The 19,428-nt window shown below is 42.2% G+C and overlaps 1 protein-coding gene across 3 annotated transcripts in view; it reads right to left on the bottom strand.

The window, feature by feature from the left end:
* Nucleotides 1–4,541: 4,541 nt before the first annotated feature.
* LOC134204041 (uncharacterized) overlaps nt 4,542–19,428 on the bottom strand; it is a 59,105-nt gene continuing 44,218 nt past the window's right edge. For 2 of the 3 annotated variants that reach the window (XM_062678873.1, XM_062678882.1), the window contains exons 3-4: nt 5,018–5,240; nt 4,542–4,917 (exon numbers count right to left, since the gene is read on the bottom strand). In XM_062678873.1, coding sequence (XP_062534857.1) covers nt 4,732–4,917; nt 5,018–5,240 — 409 coding nt within the window. In that variant the 3' untranslated portion in view covers nt 4,542–4,731. Of the gene's footprint in view, nt 4,918–5,007; nt 5,241–19,428 lie in introns of all 3 variants that reach the window. The other variant, XM_062678877.1, reaches the window with a different exon arrangement.

Below are 19,428 nucleotides of genomic sequence, written 5' to 3'. Positions count from 1 at the left end.
AGGACTTTGTCCTCTCAGTTAAGCTGCAAGCGGAGTTTTGTTCCTTTGATAATTTCAAACAAAAGGCCATTTTAGACAGGATTATTGCCGGAGTTAAAGATAAGGCTTTACAGCAGCGTTTGCTTAGCGAGGAAAATTTATCTTTAACAAATGCAGAAAAAATAGTAGTAACCTGGGAAATGGCGAGTTCTAATGCAAGACATATGAAAGTGAATAGTTTTGAACAAATTGCTTCGTTAAAACATGGTGGAGCAAAAGGTACCGCTTACAAGAGAATTGCAGATAGTTTTGAATTAGCTAGAGCTTTAAATGACAGAGGATCAGTAAAGGATAGGCTCGGTTTTAGGCCATACAATAGAAACAAACAAGTTGACTGGAAAAGAGATAACAGTGGAAATCGGGGGGCTTATCAAGATCTTTGCGGTTTGAAAGGCCATTTAAAGCGCAAATGCTTCAAATTGAAAAACCTTAAGAGGGATACAGTGAAATTTATGGATACATGGCAAGCGGAACATAGCGGCAACGGAGCTACAGATGAAGCGACCATTAGTGGACTATTCAATCGCCTTAGGACAGACAAGTCAGACAGTGAAGACGAGGATTATGACGCAGGTGAATTGGAATGCATGATGGTTTCCTCTATCAATAAGATTAATAATCCGTGTCTAGTTAATACTTTAGTCGAAGGGAAGCATTTAACAATGGAGGTAGATTGTGGTTCATCCGTGTCCGTCATTGGCAAAAATCAATACAACCGCGTTTTTGATAAACCTTTGAGCAAAAGCAACAAACAATTAATTGTGGTAAACGGTAATAAATTATGTATAAAAGGAGAAGCAAATGTTATGGTGAAATTTAGAGGAAATTAGCTGATTTACAATTGTTGGTTATTGACTGTGAGAATGAATTCATTCCACTACTAGGGCGAACATGGCTTGATGTATTTTTTTCTAATTGGAGAGAATTTTTTTCCACTTCCTTGAAGATAAATAATTTGACTGAAAATGATGTGGACACAGCTGTGGTAAATTTAAAGCAGAAATTTCCTGGAGTTTTTAAAAAAGATTTTTCTTCACCAATAAACAAATTTGAAGCGGATCTAGTTCTTAAAAGTGAAACGCCGATATTCAAAAAAGCGTATGATGTGCCATATCGTCTACGCGATAAGGTGTTAAATTATTTGGATCGTTTGGAAAGGGAAGAAGTAATAACTCCAATTGAAACCAGCGAATGGGCATCACCTGTGGTCGTCGTAATTAAGAAAAACAATGACATTCGGCTTGTCATAGATTGCAAGGTATCAATAAACAAATTAATTATTCCACACACATATCCATTGCCAACGGTGCAGGATTTGTTTGCCGGTCTATCAGGTTGTAAAATTTTTTGTTCCTTGGATTTGGAAGGAGCCTACACCCAACTGTCCTTAACGGAAAGGTCCAGAAAGTTTATGGTTATAAACACAATAAAAGGATTATTTGTTTACAATAGATTACCACAGGGGGCTTCTTCTAGCGCCTCTATATTTCAGCAGGTGATGGACCAGGTTTTAGAAGGACTGAAATATGTGTATTGTTATTTGGATGATGTTTTGATTGCCGGAGTGGACTTTGATGATTGTAAAGAAAAGCTGATTTTAGTATTAGGAAGGCTAAATGACTTTAATATTAAAGTAAACTTGGACAAAGGTAAGTTTTTTGTTCCACAACTGGACTATCTGGGTCATGTTCTAAGTGGAAAAGGATTATCACCCTGCCCTGATAAAGTTGCTACAATACAAAAGGCAAAAATACCCCAAAATGTAACTGAGCTAAAATCGTTCCTTGGATTGATCAATTACTACAATAAGTTTATACCAAATTTATCGACAAAATTGTATTATTTGTACAACCTTTTGAAAAAAAATGTTAAATTTACATGGGATCAAAATTGCACCGAAGCTTTTGAAAGTGCCAAACGTTCTTTGCTAGGTGCAAATTTTTTAGAGTACTATGACCCCAAGAAACCAATTGCAGTTATAACGGATGCTTCCAGCTACGGATTAGGAGGGGTGATTGCCCACATTGTAGACGGTGTCGAAAGGCCAATTTGCTTCACTTCTTTTTCTTTAAACACAGCACAGAAATCATACCCCATTTTACATCTCGAGGCACTTGCACTGGTGTGCACCATAAAAAAATTCCATAAATATCTGTATGGTCAGGAATTCAAGATTTTCACAGACCATAAGCCTCTATTGGGTATATTTGGGAAATTGGGCAGAAACTCGATCATAGTTACTAGACTGCAACGGTTTATAATAGAGTTGTCTATATATGATTTTGAGATTATTTATAGGCCTTCGCATAAGATGGGTAACGCGGATTTCTGTTCGCGTTTTCCTTTAGAGCAAACTATACCAAGTGAATTTGGTCTTGAATATGTAAGAAGTATAAATTTCACCGGGGAATCCACTGGACTTTAAAGCGATTGCCAATGAAACAAACAAGGATAATTTCTTATTGGAGGTAATTTCATTTATGCAGAAAGGCTGGCCTGAACGTATGGATAAAAAGTTTTTAAATGTGTTTTCCAATCAATCTGATTTGGAAATGGTGGATGGTTGCTTATTGTATCAAGACAGGGTGGTTATTCCACAGAAGCTACAGAAGGACATTTTAAAACTATTGCATGTTAATCATAACGGAATGGTGAAGATGAAGCAGTTGGCTAGGAGAGCTGTGTATTGGTTCGGTATAAATAACGCAATAGAAAACTTCTCAAAAATTTGCGAAGTGTGTAACGAAATGGCAGTAGTTCCTAAGCCAAAAATAGAATCCAAATGGACTCCCTCCACTAAACCTTTCAGTAGAATACACATAGATTTTTTTCATTTCAGTGGGTATACATTTTTACTTATTGTTGACAGTTTCTCTAAATGGTTAGAAATAGAATTGATGAAAAAAGGTACGGATTGTGCTAAAGTGTTGACAAAATTGGTGGAGTATTTTGCAAGATTTGGATTACCCGATTTATTAGTCTCGGACGGAGGACCTCCATTCAACTCTTATTCCTTTGTGGGGTTCTTGGAAAAGCAGGGTATTAAAGTACTTAAAAGCCCTCCATACAACCCTGCTAGCAATGGTCAGGCGGAGCGGATGGTGAGAACAACAAAAGAAGTATTACTGGAATATGAGCTGGAGGATCAAATTAATTTGTTCTTATTCAACTATCGCAATACATGTCTGACGAACGATGAGGAATTCCCATCAGAGAAGATTTTCTCATACAAGCCTAAGACTATAATAGATCTTATAAATCCTAAGAAGCAATTCAAATATAACTTGGCTACTCAAGCCGACCTCTCTCATGATGTTGTCATGCCTACCAGTATTAGAGGGGATCCCATTGATCTTCTGGATAATCTGACAAGTGGCGACATAGTTTGGTATAAAAACCACAATCCCCATAACCCATCTAGATGGTTGAAGGCTATCTTTCTAAAACGTGTTTCTCGACATATATTACAGGTGGAAATTGAAGCGCGCGAACCACGGCTCATCGAACGCAAGTCAGACTATTTAATGATCCGAGTCCACTGGAGCGGCCAAACATCACGCTTCCTGTTCCCTGTATCCAAGATAACATGGCTCGAACGAGCAGCCTGCCGGTTACTGCCGGTGATGAGCAGAACGAAGATTGTGGGAGAGATCGCCCACTCAAGGAATCAAACGTAAACGCGTAGAGCAGTATCAGCCGGAGCAGACCTTGCGGCGATCGAAGCGCGTCAAGCAAACTAAAACGGACTCAAACTTTGTTTATTACAATTAATTAATTAAGACATTGGATTCATTTTGAAATCAAAGATTAGTTATGTAATACTATAATGATAGATCTCATTTTGAAAGGGGGAAGAACTTGTAGTGTCTAGTTGGACGCTTTCGAACAAGGTTTACTTTCAGTGTAAACTTATTAATTGAATTGCCTAATTACTACCATGAATTTGTTTACTATTAATTATATGTGCGAACAGCTGTCAATTGACATGAAACGAATTGTAACGTCATGAAAAGATGATCTGAAATATACGAGTGATGAGCTGGGCTCATTCGCTATCTGAATCCCCAACTGGTTAGTTCATTTTTACTGTAGAAGAAACACATTACAATACAGCAGTTTTTTCCATCGCTTCATGTGGTGGCGTGGTTATAGTGGGCGCTCTAAACATTTTAAAATTGTTTTGGGTTCGAATCCCGTTGCGGTCCTAAATTTTTGTAAATATGCTTGTAAAATTTATCTGGTGAGGCGAAGAGAAGGAAAATTTGTGGACCTGCCATTCTATCCGGATAAAAATGTTGTGTGAGAATACTTCCTTGCAAGGGACCACGAAAAATCACACTCCGCTTAATGGATTAATCGCAGATTTTTATTCATATGAGTGAGAGTTCCGAAGCCTGATGCTGGGTGAAATGCACCCCCCAAAAACGATGTTGTTTTAATTTTAGAAAAGCTGTAATATACTAAATGCTTTCGGATTTGCTGTCAAAGTAAACAGAATAATGTATGATTGAGAATAAATTTCTTTCTCTCGTATTATGTAAATTATCTAAAAATTTAACATTAGGTACCGTCATATCAATGACTCTAAACGAATGCTGCCGTTTCTTTTTTTTACAAAATGCAACCTTGAATAACATAAAACAAAAACATGTATAAAATAACTTACGAAATAAGGCATGGATAAATGCGGTATCAGTGCTTCCGTCGTCGATGGCCCATCAACGAGTTTAGGGTAGTTGGCGTTATTTCCAGTGGGTTGGCTTCCTCCTGCAGCTTGATACGGGCGAGCGCTTGCTTACGATCGGTGTAGTCGTACTTTTTCATCCAAATGCGAAGCCCCCACTCCATGACTAGGGTTGATGCTAAGAATTCCGTGTACTATAAAATTACAGTCAAAAAAATCTCGTGTTAGTCTCAGACAGAAGTTTTGGTGTTTTTTTTCTGGCAAATTGGAGAAAATTTTCTAACGTAATTTTACCATCCCACTTTGCTCCGCGGAATTGAACTGCTCGAGGCGAGAAATCATTACGTAGGTCTGCTGGTCGCTCAGAACGCTCGTAACTTCTTGCCAGTTGCACAGACTAGTTTCAAGCAACTCTCGTTCTGATTTATCCTTGTGCTCATCGTAGATTTCCTTAAGTTCTTCTCGGTAATCGACAAATGTCGCGTTAATCTCATCCGCCGACATTTCATGGCAATTTCTGTGAAATAAAATTAGAAATTATATGAATATTTGTCGGTCGTTCCTTTAATAGTACTACTACGGGTAGAAGAAAATAGCAAAAACAAATTTAACAAAAAATAACAAACCATTAATAAATGAATAACAGAATAGCAAAATCTGATGTTGGTTTGTTTGATATAGGGGAGCTGTTCCGTTTTTAATCTCACTGAACATATATTCATCTCATCGCAAAACAAAGTAATACAACACCCAGAGGCGACGCGTCCGCATGTGCAACCTGTGCACTGCACATGTTGCAATTTTATCCCCAACATTTAAACTCTAGATAGATTTCTTGTCTTTTCTAATCCAAGCATGTATTTGAATTATGTGCATTTGAAAGATGTTTCATGCAAATTTGACTATTAGATACATAAACGGAAAATATGCATGTTTTTTTATAGGCGGCATGTGATGTGAGGCAACCAAATGCTGCGATGGGGACGCGTTATATTTTTTCTCTACGATACCGAACCGACCCACCGACACCACATGTTGTATCAACACGGAACTTTCAGCCGAGAACGTTTTGTCATGCATCATATACTAGAGTGGCCCAAGCTTATATGTGAAAGTGAAAAGTCTGGAATTTCAAACCTTGCACCCTTAAATGACAGTTTGGGGGTCCCAGAAGCTACCCTGAAAATTTCAGCTCATTCCGTCCAGTGGTTGGCGTGCGCAAATGGCTCAAAGTTTGTATGGAAAAAGTGATCCAAATGTATGGGGAAACGCAACCGTTCAGTTTTTTTTCTTCTAGGTGGCGCTGTAGTCGACGGATTCCTGTTGTGGACAAAATGTAGACCCTTTTCTATATAAGGAAGCGACTGGTGAAGACCGGATGTAAATCCCTTTGAAATTGGCCAAGTTATAAGCATCCAAAGTCGAGGGTGTCGAGCGTGTCCTCCAGGGGTGTTTAAAATGAGAGCAACGTACCACCGACCATTGCGGCGGCGATGCAGGCGTATTCGGTGCCGTGCGAAATTAAATGCATGATTATCACGCCATCTCGCGAATTTTTATCCGATTGGTAAATACTTTCCGTGCTCTGTACAGTAGTGTAGCTAGAGAGGGAGGGGGTGACTTACCACTGAAGCCAACGAGCTGAAGTTTTTAAGGGGAGACAAAATTCATGAAATATTTGCAACGAGTTGTTTTCGGACATCGTGATGCCCGTTGCATCAATTTTAGAACGATATGATATAATCGTTACAGACAGAGGGACAGAAGGACAGAAAGACAGAGAGACCTGGGATATTATATAAGTTATATATTTTTCAAACAACAGTTTTAATGTTTATAGCATAATTTATTAACTGTATAAAACTATATAGGACATTGCGAATACAAAGTTATCAACAAAAAACACTTATACCTATATTAATTATTTATTTCAACTGCTAGGCCTTCCTTTATAACAGAGCGAGTGCAACCTGGAAAATTTTGCCTATGCTGTTGAACAACTTTGAGAAGATATTGAAGCTGTCATTTAAGGGTGCAAGGTTTGAAATTCAGGATTTCATGCATTTTGGGCCAGTCTAATCATACACGCATTATTTTGTATGTGTGGATCATCTGCTCTAACCGCAATCGGCGATGTATAGGTAGTCAAAGCGTTCCTCGCAGGCAGTGCACGGTTGGGGCAGCAGGGACAGCAGGGACAGCATGATGTCCAAGGGCTTGACGACCCCTCCCCAGCTGTCTGCGAGTCAGGGAGAACTGCCTAGGGCGTGGTGGGATTTAGCAGTGGGCTCTGCTAAAATCCCTCCCAAAAAACCACAAGTGCCCGTAAGCGGACTCTATCAAAGCGACTGTGTGCCGCTTCAAAAGCACAAGCCCAGGGAGGGAGTGCCAACTGGCATGTGGAGTGTCCCTACTTCGGTAGGGTAGTGCGTGAGCTGCTTCGGCAGGGAGTGAGTGATCTGTTTGTGCTGAGGCAGGGGGGTCATAGCGAGTCGCCGCCGCTATGGCAGCCTCGAAGCGCAGCAGAAGTCTGAGTATGGACTGCACATGCTAAGGTAAGAGTGTCGTAGCGTTGCTACCGCTATCGACACCTCGAGGCATGGCAGTGGAGTGTTAGAATAAGTTGTGGAGTGTACCTACTTCGGTAGGGTAGCGCGTGAGCTGCTTCGGCAGGGAGTGAGTGATCTGGTTGTGCTGAGGCAGGAGTGTCATAGCGTGTCTCCGCCGCTATTGTCACCTCGAAGCGCAGCAGAAGTCTGAGTATGGACTGCACATGCTGAGGCAGGAGTCGAGGGACCTATCGACACCTCGAGGCATGGCAGCGGAGTGTTAGAGTGAGCACCCGAAAAGGGTCACATGGAGCGAATGGTCTTTGGAGAAGCTGCTTCGGCGGCAGGGTAGCAGTGGGTTGTACCCACACACCTACAGTTGTGCACATGTGGTGCATGGGGAGTGTCCCTGCTTCGGCAGGGTAGCGTGTGGTCTGCTTCGGCAGTGGTGTGATTGATCTGCTCGTGCTGAGGCAGGAGTGTCGTAGCGTAATATCTGTAGGCCCAGGCAGTTACCGCTATTGACACCTCGAGGCATGGCAGCGGTGCGCCCGGGAGAGCATCCAAGTAAGACTCAAATGGAGTGAATGGGGTGCGAGCACCCAAGTCAGTCTCGCGTGGGACGAGTGCCTGTGTGAGCGATAATGAGTGAGTACGCTTAGTACTGCCGTCCCCCCAGAAGTAGTACTGCGAGGTAGTTCCTGGGGGAAACGATGGTGGAGCCCAAGGGAGTTTAGTCGGTATTACCGGTATGGTCGAGTCCGACACTCCAGTACACTTCCGTGTGGTAGTTTGGCAACTACAATGCACGTGTACTGGGTTAGTGTGTAAATGCATTCTCCTTGAAAAAAAAAAAAAAAAAAAAGGCAGTGCACGGTTTGGTGCCTATCGAGAACCGGTTCAAACAGCGCATGCGCGATTCAGTGAAGAGGGCGCGATCGGAACAAAATCGAAAGAGAAGAGTGAAGCGCGCGCATTTTTGCTCCCTCAAAGCGTTCCATGACGAAAGTTCCGCTTTGTATAAGCAACGCGAAGCAAAAGCGCTTTTGATATTTTAAGCTATATCTGGAATAAGGGCGAATGTCGCAAGAGAGGATTCTCTTCGTCGACTTCCCCTCTTTTAAATAAAAGTGACAAGCAGCAGATTTCTTTTTGGTTTATCCCCTCAGAACAATAGAAAACAATGCAAACTTGCATTCTGAGGTGATAAGCTGCAAAGAAATCATCTGCTTGTCACTTTTATTCAAAAGAAGAGAAGTCGACGAAGAGAATTCTCTCCTGCGACATTCGCCCTTTTACCAGATAGAGCTTGAATTTGATGTTAAAATATGGGATGGCCCGTTTACACATCCACTAATCCTGACGACAATGTACTGTCCGATAATACTAACGCGACATTAGCTCAATTTAAACAGAAATTGTCATCTGCTAATAAGCGCAATAATTATTTATTTATTTAATCAGACTAAGGCCGAAGTGGCCTGTGCGGTATATAAGAGTCTTCTCCATTCGGCTCGGTCCATGGCTACACGTCGCCAACCACGCAGTCTACGGAGGGTCCGCAAGTCATCTTCCACCTGATCGATCCACCTTGCCCGCTGCGCACCTCGCCTTCTTGTACCCGTCGGATCGTTGTCGAGAACCATTTTCACCGGGTTACTGTCCGACATTCTGGCTACGTGCCCGGCCCATCGCAGTCGTCCGATTTTCGCGGTGTGAACGATGGATGGTTCTCCCAACAGCTGATGCAATTCGTGGTTCATTCGCATCCTCCACGTACCGTCCGCCATCTGCACCCCACCATAGATGGTACGCAGAACTTTCCTTTCGAAAACTCCAAGTGCGCGTTGGTCCTCCACGAGCATCGTCCAGGTCTCGTGTCCGTAGAGGACTACCGGTCTAATTAGCGTTTTGTAGATTGTCAGTTTGGTACGGCGGCGAACTCTATTCGATCGGAGCGTCTTGCGGAGTCCAAAGTACGTACGATTTCCAGCCACTATGCGTCTCCGAATTTCTCTGCTGGTGTCATTTTCGGCAGTCACCAGTGAGCCCAAGTACACAAATTCTTCTACCACCTCGATTTCGTCACCACCGATGCAAACTCGCGGTGGGTGGCTCACATTGTCTTCTCTTGAACCTCTTCCTATCATGTACTTCGTCTTCGACGTGTTGATGACTAGTCCGATCCGCTTAGCTTCCCTCTTCAGTCTGATGTAGGCTTCCTCCATCTTCTCAAAGTTACGTGCCATAATATCTATGTCGTCGACGAAACCAAATAGCTGGACGGACTTATTGAAAATTGTACCACTCGTGTTAATCCCTGCTCTTCGTTTTACCACAGACAAACAGACGTAACAGTTTGAACATTTTTCAGAAAAATCCATCGCCCAACTCCTCTACCACCATCTTGCGAGCATGTTGCACGAAACAATGTTTCGTATGACATTGTCACCAGAAGGCGCTGGAGTGAAATGTCAAACTCGAAGGATTACGACGCTAGCGCCTCTAGTTGTGAAACGCGCAATCGATCAAATTCAAATTGATCGTTGAAGTCATGGTCGATGGAAATTTCTCTAGTGTTACGTCTGTTTGTCTGTGGTTTTACCCCTTCCAAAGCGATGTTGAATAACAAACACGAAAGACCATCACCTTGCCGTAACCCTCTGCGGGTTTCGAGGGACTCGAGAATGCCCCTGAAACTCGAACTACGCACATCACCCGATCCATCGTCGCTTTGATCAACCGTGTCAGTTTATCCAGAAAACCGTGTTCGTGCATTAGCTGCCATAGCTGGTCCCGATCGATTGTATCATATGCGGCTTTGAGGTCGATGAATAGATGATGTGTGGGCACGTTGTATTCGCGGCATTTCTGCAGTACTTGGCGAATGGCGAACACCTGGTCCGTGGTGGAGCGTTCGCCCATAAAACCCGCCTGGTACTGCCCCACGAACTCCCTTGCAGTTGGTGCTAGTCGACGGCATAAAATTTGGGAGAGTACCTTGTAGGCGGCGTTCAGCAATGTGATTGCGCGGTAGTTGCTACAATCCAGCTTATCGCCCTTTTTGTAGATGGGACACACGACACCTTCCATCCACTCCTGCGGCAAAACTTCCTCCTCCCAAATCTTGGTAATGACCCAGTGCAGCGCTCTAGCCAGTGCCTCACCACCGTGTTTGAAAAGCTCTCCTGGTAGTTGGTCAACCCCAGGGGCTTTGTTGTTCTTCAGCCGGCCAATCTCCTCCTGGATTTCCTGGAGATCCGGAGCCGGTAGAATTATGTCCTGCGCGCGTTCTCCCAGGTCCATCACCATACCGCCATCTTCGTCTGCCACATCGCCATTCAGGTGTTCTTCGTAGTGCTGCCGCCACCTTTGGATCACCTCACGCTCGTTCGTAAGAAGGTTCCCGTTTATGTCCTTACACATATCAGGCTGTGGCACGTGGCCCTTACGTGAACGGTTCAACTTCTCATAGAACTTTCGTGTGTTATTAGCGCGGTACAGTTGCTCCGTTTCTTCACGGTCTCGATCTTCCTGCTGGCGCTTTTCCTCTGGAAAATCGAGTTTTGTCTGTTCCGCGCCTGTTTATATCGTGCCTCGTTCGCCCTCGTGCGGTGTTGCAGCAATCTCGCCCATGCTGCATTCTTCTCTTCCACTAACTGCTCACATTCGCCGTCATACCAGTCGTTTCTCTGATCCGGGGGCACCGTGCCAAGTGCAGCGGTTGCGGTGCTACCAATGGCGGATCGAATATCTCTCCAGCCATCTTCAAGAGACGCTGCGCCTAGCTGCTCTTCCGTTGGAAGTGCCACTTCCAGCTGCTGCGCGTATTCTTGGGCTAGTCTACCATCTTGTAGCCGCCCAATGTTAAGCCGCGGCGTCCGACTTCGACGCGTGTTGTACACCATAAGCGCAATAAAGCCTGTTTATAAATACGCCTATTATATTAGACATTGAAGTACCCTACAATATTAACATATTGTAAACGCATAATTATGAAACGGGTCAACATTTTTTAAGAAATTTATTTTTAAAGGTTTTTTTTTTCGAGAAATCCAATATATTTAGTTAGGAAGGGGGTAAGTCAAATGTCAATGGTCATGGTCCACAAAAAATTATGATTTTTCTTATGAGCAAGTTTCCATGCTGATGGACGGAGAACTTCTCGACATCTGTCCAATCTAGAATATTGATTACTAGGGTAAAATGCCCAATAGTGGACCCCCTAGTAGCGAAATTTTGCTCTTCCTGTCAAACGGCTTAAACATTTTCAAAATATTAACTCTGCTTGATGTCTAACAACAAGCTCTGCATTCCCTCTTCACGATACATACATAAAACACCCAAATACACGACGTTATTCGTTGAAATTACAATTTTAAAGTCTAACTGAATTCGCCCTATAGTAGACCCCCTGGGGGTCCATAATAGGAAATTGCTTCCCTATAGTCGACACTTCATTTGATTTTCATGTCCCGTTTCGGGACGTTCTTCTTCCCTATTATGGACCCCCCAAAATTTTCCTATAATGGCCACTCTCGTGTTTATTTTTTATAGAATTGTAAAAAATCATCTAATTTGACTTTCCATAGCATTTCCAGCGCATGTAATCAAATCATAGGACTGTAAGGTAGGTTCTCCCGATAGAATTTCATAGCGAAATGTTGACATTGTGCAGTAACAATGCAAAAATGGCTGGAGGGTCCACTATTAGTTGGGGGTCCACTATTGGTCACTTTACCCTATGTCTGGAACTTGATTATGCATATGTACAACATGTGATAGATTTAGTTCGGAAAAGGTATTGGAGGTAACCGCCCCTTCGGTGGGGTTTGATCCCACGACCCCAGTTCGCATGACAGGTGCTTTCCCTACTAAGCTACGAAGGACCTCCGTCGTCCACCGCAGCTTAGCGGGTACTGATGAAACCAAATTCCCAGCACCAGGTACCAGCCGATCTCTCGCAATACATTTTCAGAACTAACTCTCTCAATTTTTTTTTTGTACACATCATGTCAACCAAGTAGAATGAGTATTTAGTATTGTCCGGCTCCTACACACTTGCTTCATCAGCAACGGCGCTCAATGAAGTAGGGTTGTGTGAGGTTGTGCCAGTTTGGTCGTCAGATCCCAACACGACCACACAAGCGAAGAGAGATCGCCACTCGAGATCAGTACATTCAAAGTTAATTGCCTATATGCCGGGTATTAAGCCACCCGGAGTGGAAATTAATTACTATGTCTGAAACTTGATTATGCATATGTACAACATGTGATAGATTTAGTTCGGAAAAGGTATTGGAGGGTAACCGCCCCTTCGGTGGGGTAGCTTAGTAGGGAAAGCACCTGTCATGCGAACTGGGGTCGTGGGATCAAACCCCACCGAAGGGGCGGTTACCCTCCAATACCTTTTCCGAACTAAATCTATCACATGTTGTACATATGCATAATCAAGTTTCAGACATAGTAATTAATTTCCACTCCGGGTGGCTTAATACCCGGCATATAGGCAATTAACTTTGAATGTACCAGAATATTGATCAAAGATATAAATTGTTAATAGAATAATTATTAATTGAGAAGAGTAAAGGGCTATGAACTTCATTGTTCTCTCTTTTCTGATATGACATGCTAATTACAAATTATTATTAGAGCCTTTGCATGATTGATATATTTCAATTTCCTTTTCTGTATTTAATACTTCGTCTCATTTTACGAATAACTCAAATTAGAATTGAAAGTGCCAGCTCAATAATTTCCGAATAGATATATTGCTTATTTGTCACATTGGAAACGATTCTGATGATAGTAATTTTTAATCACTTTGAAGCTTAGTTAAGTTTGAGTTAATTCAGAAATTAAGAGATAGCTAAGAACCAATTAGATGCAACAAAATAAGCAAACATATTGAGATACGCGCTGGAAAATAATTTGTTTTTTTCTTGTGCAACAAAGTTGGCTATCATTTCACTCCAATATTGAACTTTTTTTAGAAGGCTCAGAGGCCCATAGTGTTATATACCCAGCGCCGTAGCGTGTGGTTGGCCAGGTTGGCCCCCGCCAAGGGCGCCAGCCTCAAGGGGGCGCCAAAATCACTGTTTGCTCTATAATAAATAGAACAGTTTTATTACTTAAAGGCCATGTAATAAGCAAACCGACTATTGGTTGGTCCAAAAATCTATAGGTATATGGTAGATGCGTAATCTTGATGGAGCAAACAAAGAATATTTTCCATTATTTCACATCTACATGCTAAATGGATTGGTTTTAGTTTTGACTGCTATTCAGGATTCTCATGGACCTCTGGGATCGGGTTGAAGGAGCCAATTGAATAAGAAAAAATCTGAGAGTATCTTATTAAGTTATTTGAAAATCAATTTGTTTGATATCCACATTGCGATTGGAAAAATTTTTGGTCACTATTATGGCCAGCGAGAGTTTTTCGGAATTGTAATGTTTCAGCATTGTGGAGTGAATAGTGAAGAAATGATTCAGTTTTTCCATGTGGGTTCCTTCAAATGAATACGTCTACAAATAAGCGATTGAACAAATTCCGAGGGCCCTTTTGCTCCTATGATTGATATCAGGAATCCTCCAGGAATTCTTCCTACAGTTCTTCCAGCAATTCCTCCAGGAATCCCTTCTTCCGGTTGTTCCTCCAAGAATTCCTTCGTTAGTTCCTCCAGAAGCTCCTACAGGAATTTCTCCAAATGTTCCTCCAAGAATTTCTTTGAAAGTTTCTGCCAGAATTCCTCCAGAAGTTTCTTCGGGAATTCATTCGGAACTTTCTCAAGTTATTCCTCCGGAAGTTCCTTTAGCAATTCCTCAGGAAGTTCCTCGAGGAATTCTTCCAAAAGTTCCTCAGGAATTCCTCCGGAAGTTCATCCAGAAATATATCTGAAAATTTCTTCAAGAATTCCTAAAAAAGGTTCTTAAGAAATTCCTCCGGAATTTATTGCAGGATTTCATCCAGAAATTTGTTCAGACTTAATTTCCGGAAGTTTATCCCCCAATTCCCCCGGAAGATCGTCCAGTATTTTTGCAGAATTTGCTCAGGAAATCTTTCAGAAGCTCCGCCAGGAGTTCCACTAGGAGCTACTCCAGAAATTCATATAAGAATTCCATTAGATTATTTTACAGATACAAGAACTTTGAATATTTTAATAATTTTAATATATAAATATTTTAATAATTCCTTTTGAAATTCACTTACTTAGAATTTATCTATACCCATCTACCATCCAGCTCTCGAGAATTCTACTGGAAATTCCTCCAGGTATTTCCCCCAAAAAATTTCCAAGAACTTTACTTGAAAACGTTTAGAAATGCTCAAAAGTTCCTTAAGGATTTATTCTACAAAATTCAGATATTAAGGGGGTTATTTCTACAGAAAATGTTACAACAATTCTTCCGAAAATTTCTATAAAAACATCTTTGTATGTTCTTATAAGAATCCATCCGGAAATTTCTCATCAAATCCGGATAATCGAAATGTCGGAGCAAAAAACGTATTTATTAATACTTATTAAAACTGCTTTCGCCGGAAGACTCCAGTCTTAAAAGTACAACTTCAGTCATTAACTCTTATATGGAATATTACTAGGTACCCATATCCAAACATTACTGCCGTAAGTTCTCCAGGTAATCCCCAACAGTTTGTCAAGAAATCAACCAAATGTGGGCTTCCTGGCCGTGCGGATAGCGACGTCAATCGTCTAGATGTGTGTGTTATGGGGTGTGGGTTCGATTCCCGCCCGGTGAGGAGGAAACTTTTCATTATAGAAATATTCTCCACTGGTCCACTGGGTGTTATGTGTCATGTCCGTTGTCTCATGCTATGTGTTAAGTGTTCAGTCTGTACGACCTCTGGTGGAAGACGGTGTCCCCGTTTTTCTTTTTTTAAACCTTTCTGGATTTTTTTCCGCTAAATTCCTTCTGGAACTCACCCCAGAATATCCTAAAGAATCTACCCTGGAAATTCTCCCAATTTTTCTTCCACGAGGTCTTAAAGGAGCTCTCCCAAAAAATATATCCGGTAATATCAGCGAATTTACTTCAAAAATTCTTTTTAGAAATTCCTCCATGAATTTCATGAATGGTGCCGGAATACTTTTTTCAAAAGAAGAATTTATTTGTTTAATAAAAATAAAATAAAACTCAATCCCATCTTCTTCGTAATATACTTTAGAGATGGCCGTAAAAAGTTTCAGCAATTTTAATGAGATTCTAACCCGGCTCTACAAGTTTGCTTATTTGCGTCATTTTGTTCAAGCCTTCTATGTGTATGTAAGGTATCAGGTTCCACTACATCTCTGAATATTGAACGCTATTTAAAGCACGTTTGAATCATTAAACTTTTTTGTTGGCATGAGATTCAAATTGCTTTCCAAATATAACATTTTAGCGTTTGATTTCTCTTAGTAGAAGAGGGGCGCCCAACAAACGATTCGCCAAGGGCGCTGGGAGTCCACGCTACGGCTCTGTATATACCAATCGACCCAGTTCGACGAACTGAGTAAATGTCTGTCTGTCCGTGTGTATGTGTGTGCGTGCACATGTGCCATAAAAAACATTAGCCAATTTTTCAGATAGTAATTCTAAACCGATTCTCTTACAAGTTACATTCGACAGAGAATAAAGCGTAGTGAATCACTATTGAATGTCATAACGATTGCGCATTGTAAAGAAAAATCTAAATATTAAAATAGTTATGAAACATAGTAATTAATTTACAATGTTATGAAAACTCATATGTCAATATGTACGTTATGTGGAATATATTGATTTGGAAAATGTATTGGAGGCAGGGCCTGATTTAAGGGGGGCCGGGGGGGCCATGGCCCCGGGCCCCCACAAATCTTATGTACCAAAACCAACCTATTTTGTACATTTTGGGGCCCCCACATACTGTCGGCCCCGGGGCCCCCTTCCGGCTAAATCCGGCCCTGATTGGAGGTAACCACTTTCCCTTCGATGGGACTCGAACCCATGACCCTACAGTACGCTAGACTGGTGCCAACTAAGCTACGAAGGCCTTCGGCCTAGCGGCTACTAAACGAGCTCGAGATTCCGAAATTGGACGCTTAGTCAAATCACTCGCAATCCATTTCTCAAGCCAACACTTCCACACGTATTCACATATGAGTTTTCATAACATTGTAAATTAACGTCCAAGTCGGGTGGTTTAATCCTCGGAAATAGGCAATTAACTTTGATTGAACTGAACCTGAGTTGCGTGCTCTTGCCTACGCAATGCGGTCGGGTCTGAGCTTGACGACCGACTGGTCCGACCGATAGCTTACACAACCTCACTTGATCAGTACAGTTGCTGATGAAGAATGTGTATAGCCGCCAGACATTCTAAATACTCACGCTCCTCTAATGTGGACCTGTACTGCCGTTCGTAATGGCATAGAAGATAATACGACTCGATACAATCGGCAACGACCTAGGCGACGAATAAAGGATCCCGATTGGAAGCTTGGAACATGGAACTGCAAGTTGCTAGGCTTCGCAGGATGCGACTGGATAATCCACGATGAATTACATCCCCGCAACTTCGACGTCGTAGCGCCAGCCAAATTGACCAAATTGACCACGTTCTAATCGACGGTAAATTCTTCCCCGACATCACGAACGTACGCACTTACCGCAGTGCGAATATTGAATCCGACCACTACCTCGTTGCAGTATGTCTGCGCTCAAAACTTTCGACGGTGTACAACACGCGTCGGAGTCGTCCGCCGCGGCTAAACATTGGGCGGCTACAAGACGGGAGACTAGACCAAGACTACCCCGACCAGAAGGTCATATCAAAATTATATCATCATATGTTATTATGTTATACAAAATTTTTATAACAAAATTTGTTAGAAATATGGTGCAGGATGTTGTTAAAATATCTAAATTTCTATCAAAAATTACACTACTCGAAACAAAAAACTATCAAATTTTGTTACAATTTTATCATAAAATACATATTTTGTTAGAAATTTATAACAGAATCAGATACAAAATATATTGTTTACTGTGCATTTAGATTTTTTACAGGTCGTGATAGGTCTCCAGATTGTGATCAACAATTAGAAATATTTTTTTTTCTGAACAAGAATATTTTTCAAGAACATGAGACTAAAAACATTACAAATTAGACAACTTTTTCAAATTATATCAGCGTTTGTGATATCTATGGCAGTGGACTTTTGTTACATCTATTTTAATTGCCTACTGTTGGGCAATTCGGTATTAAGCATTTTTTAAATCTTATTATGTTAAAATCCTGTTACAACATTTGACAGATAATGGCTACTAAGAACAAAATTGTATCAAAATAAGTTATAAAGATCACAATATGTTAAAATTATGTTAAGTTTTAGTTATGCTCTTCTAGTCGGGGCGCTAATAACGCACGAAAGTTCTATGAGAAGTTGAACCGTTCACGTAAGGACCACGTGCCACAGCCCCATATGTGTAAGGACATAAACGGGAACCTTCTTACAAATGAGCGTGAGGTGATCCAAAGGTGACGGCAGCACTACGAAGAGCACCAGAATAAGGATGTGGCAGACAACGGTGGCGGTATGATGATGAACCTAGGAGCACGCGCGCAAGACATACGACTTCCGGCACCGAATCTCAAGGAAATCCCGGAGGAGATCGGCCGGCTGGAAAACAACAAAGCCCCTGGAGTTGACCAACTACAAGGAGAGCTGTTTAAACACGGTGGTGAGGCACTGGCTAGAGCGCTGCACTGGATAATTACCAAGGTTTGGGAGGATGAGGTTCTGCCGCAAGAGTGGATGGAAGGTGTCGCGTGTCCCATCTACGATAAGCTGGATTGTAGCAACTACCGCGCAATCACATTGCTGAACGCCGCCTACAAGGTACTCTCCCAAATTTTATGCCGCCGACTAACACCAATTGCAAGAGAGTTCGTGGGGCAGTACCAGGCGGGACACGGTTGATCAAAGCGACGATGGATCGGGTGATGTGCGTAGTTCGAGTTTCAGGGGCATTCTCGAGTTCCTTCGAAACCCGCAGAGGGTTACGGCAAGGTGATGGTCTTTCGTGTCTACTATTCAACATCGTTTTGGAGGGAGTAATACGAAGGGCAAGGATTGACACGAGTGGTACGATTTTCACGAAGTCCGTCCAGTTATTTGGTTTCGCCGACGACATTGATATCATGGCACGTAACTTTGAGAGGATGGTGGAAGCCTACATCAGACTGAAAAGCGAAGCTAAACGGATTGGACTAGTCATCAACACGTCGAAGACGAAGTACATGATAGGACGAGGCTCAAGAGAGGTCAATATAAGCCATCAACCACGAGTTTCTATCAGTGGTGACGAAATCGAGGTGGTTGAAGAATTTGTGTACTTGGGCTCACTGGTGACTGCCGATAACGATACCAGCAGAGAAATTCGGAGACACATAATAACAGGCAATCGTGCGTACTTTGGACTCCGCAAAACGCTTCGATCGAATAGAGTTCGACGCAGTACCAAACTGACAATCTAAAAAACGCTTATTAGATCGTTAGTTCTCTACGGACACGACGATGCTCGTGGAGGACCAACGCGCACAGGGAGTTTTCAAAAGGAAAGTGCTGCGTACCATCAATGGTGGGGTGCAGATGGCAGACGGTACGTGGAGGAGGCGAATGAACCACGAGTTGCATCAGCTGTTGGGAGAACCATCCATCGTTCACACCGCGAAAATCGGAAGACTACGGTGGGCCGGACACGTAGCCAGCATGTCGGACAGTAATCCGGTAAAAATGGTTCTCGACAACGATCCGACGGGAACAAGAAGGCGAGGTGCACAGCGGGCAAGGTGGATCGATTTGGTGGAGGACGATTTGCGGACCCTCCGCAGACTGCGTGGTTGGCGAAGTACAGCCATGGACCGAGCTGAATGGTGAAGAGTTTTATGTATTGCAAAGGCCACTCCGGCCTTATTCTGGTAAATAAATAAATTGTGTCAACATTACTTTCTATTTCAGGTTTAAAGTAAGATAATGAACCTTCGCGATAGTGTTGTTTTGTGTATGCAGAGAAATATTATTCAAAACAATCCACTTAGGATTTCAGTAGAACAGTTTACATTAACAAATGGCCAAGTCTTCTAAATTTCGGCTAAATAAATCATAGTTG

This window comes from Armigeres subalbatus, chromosome 1 (assembly GCF_024139115.2).
Source record: "Armigeres subalbatus isolate Guangzhou_Male chromosome 1, GZ_Asu_2, whole genome shotgun sequence".
NCBI lineage: Eukaryota > Metazoa > Arthropoda > Insecta > Diptera > Culicidae > Armigeres > Armigeres subalbatus.
This window is presented reverse-complemented; position numbering and strand designations above follow the sequence as displayed.